This window comes from Frankliniella occidentalis, unplaced genomic scaffold (assembly GCF_000697945.3).
Source record: "Frankliniella occidentalis isolate FOCC.00 unplaced genomic scaffold, Focc_3.1 Scaffold2, whole genome shotgun sequence".
Lineage (NCBI taxonomy): Eukaryota > Metazoa > Arthropoda > Insecta > Thysanoptera > Thripidae > Frankliniella > Frankliniella occidentalis.
In genome coordinates, this window is record NW_026267132.1 from 1,328,116 (window position 1) to 1,329,320 (window position 1,205).

Genomic DNA, 1,205 nt, shown 5'->3' on the forward strand with positions numbered 1-1,205 from the left:
CTCTCTCTCTCTCTCTCTCTCTCTCTTTATTTCTTTCTTACTCGCTCGCTCAACCGCCTTTTTCTCTCTCCCTAATCCCTTCTTTTTCTCTTTTCTCGCTCCGTTCTTCTTCCCTCGCCCTTTCTCCCGTGTTCCCGCGTCCACTCGAGGTCTCGGCAGTACCCACGTCACTCACATTTGACTTGGATTTTTTTTTATTTATTGTATTTTTCTTCTTTTTTCCTTGCACGGTAAAAACAATGTCTCATCCAGTGGAGTTCTTTAAAGTTTTCCCTTTTTTCTCAAAAAAATATTGGAACACCTCAGCTGTTGCAGCTCTCTAAATGTGCTCCTAATGCTTTTTTACGCTAATCTCAACTTGCTCTTCTCCCGCCAGGTGAACCTCCATGGCAGCCTTTTGGACAAATCATCCTCCGACTCCCAGAGCCAAGATGTGGAGATCCTCCTCCGGAAGTCCAAGACTCTTCTGGACCGGTAAGAGCAGCAGCGGTGGAGGCAGGACGATCTTTATCGTCCGTCGTCGTGCCGTTCGCAACATTTAAGTGTTTGCGTTCTTCTTTTGTGTTTTGTCACTTTACCTTCTTCATAATCGGCTCGTAAAGCGGTCGCGTTGTCTACTTGTAGCGACTTCACCTCATTATAATTTTCCCATTCCGAATCGCTGCTTTTGTGCACAATCTGGAGCGCGTCGCTGCCTCCACCCCGCCCCCGCCACTGCACTGCCCCAGATGGCCGTGCCGCCGCTCCCGCCAAGTTTGGGGCAGAGACCGGGCTGCTAATGGCCGGGGCCGAGAGAGAATAGCGAGAAATGGCGCTTGAAATTTCGCCACTTCAGCTCATCCCTGAACTCCCCGCCGCCGCACTGTTTGTGCGTGCGCGCGCATGCGTGGCCTGTGCGTGCTTGTGCTCACCCGCTCGTGTGTCGGTGCCCGGCCCCCGGTGGTGGTAGTGGTGGTGGTGGGAGCCAGGCAGGCCGTATGAGTGTTGAGGTGGTTCTTATAGCGTTTTAGTATGCGAGCCTTCGCATTCATTGCTGCAACGCAGTAAACTTAATCCTAAAATTAATCTTCGTCTCACCGTTTCCCTTTTCCACCTTCTTCGAAAGGTTGGAGCAAGGTAGAAAAGAGATGTTAATTCGGTGTTTTAAAAACAAATCTTGCTCTTAATGGTGTCAAATTTCCAATTTGTTCTCCCATGCTGCTTCC

At 50.1% G+C, this 1,205-nt stretch overlaps 1 protein-coding gene across 1 annotated transcript in view; it reads left to right on the forward strand.

Annotated features, from left to right (window-relative positions):
* The window catches only part of LOC113218297 (uncharacterized), a 75,391-nt gene extending 74,589 nt beyond the window's left edge, over positions 1–802 (forward strand). The window contains exon 5 of the mRNA XM_052264042.1: positions 377–802. Within this exon, the coding sequence (XP_052120002.1) occupies positions 377–478 (102 nt within the window). The 3' untranslated portion in view covers positions 479–802. The remainder of the gene's footprint in view (positions 1–376) is intronic.
* The last annotated feature ends 403 nt before the right edge of the window (positions 803–1,205 follow it).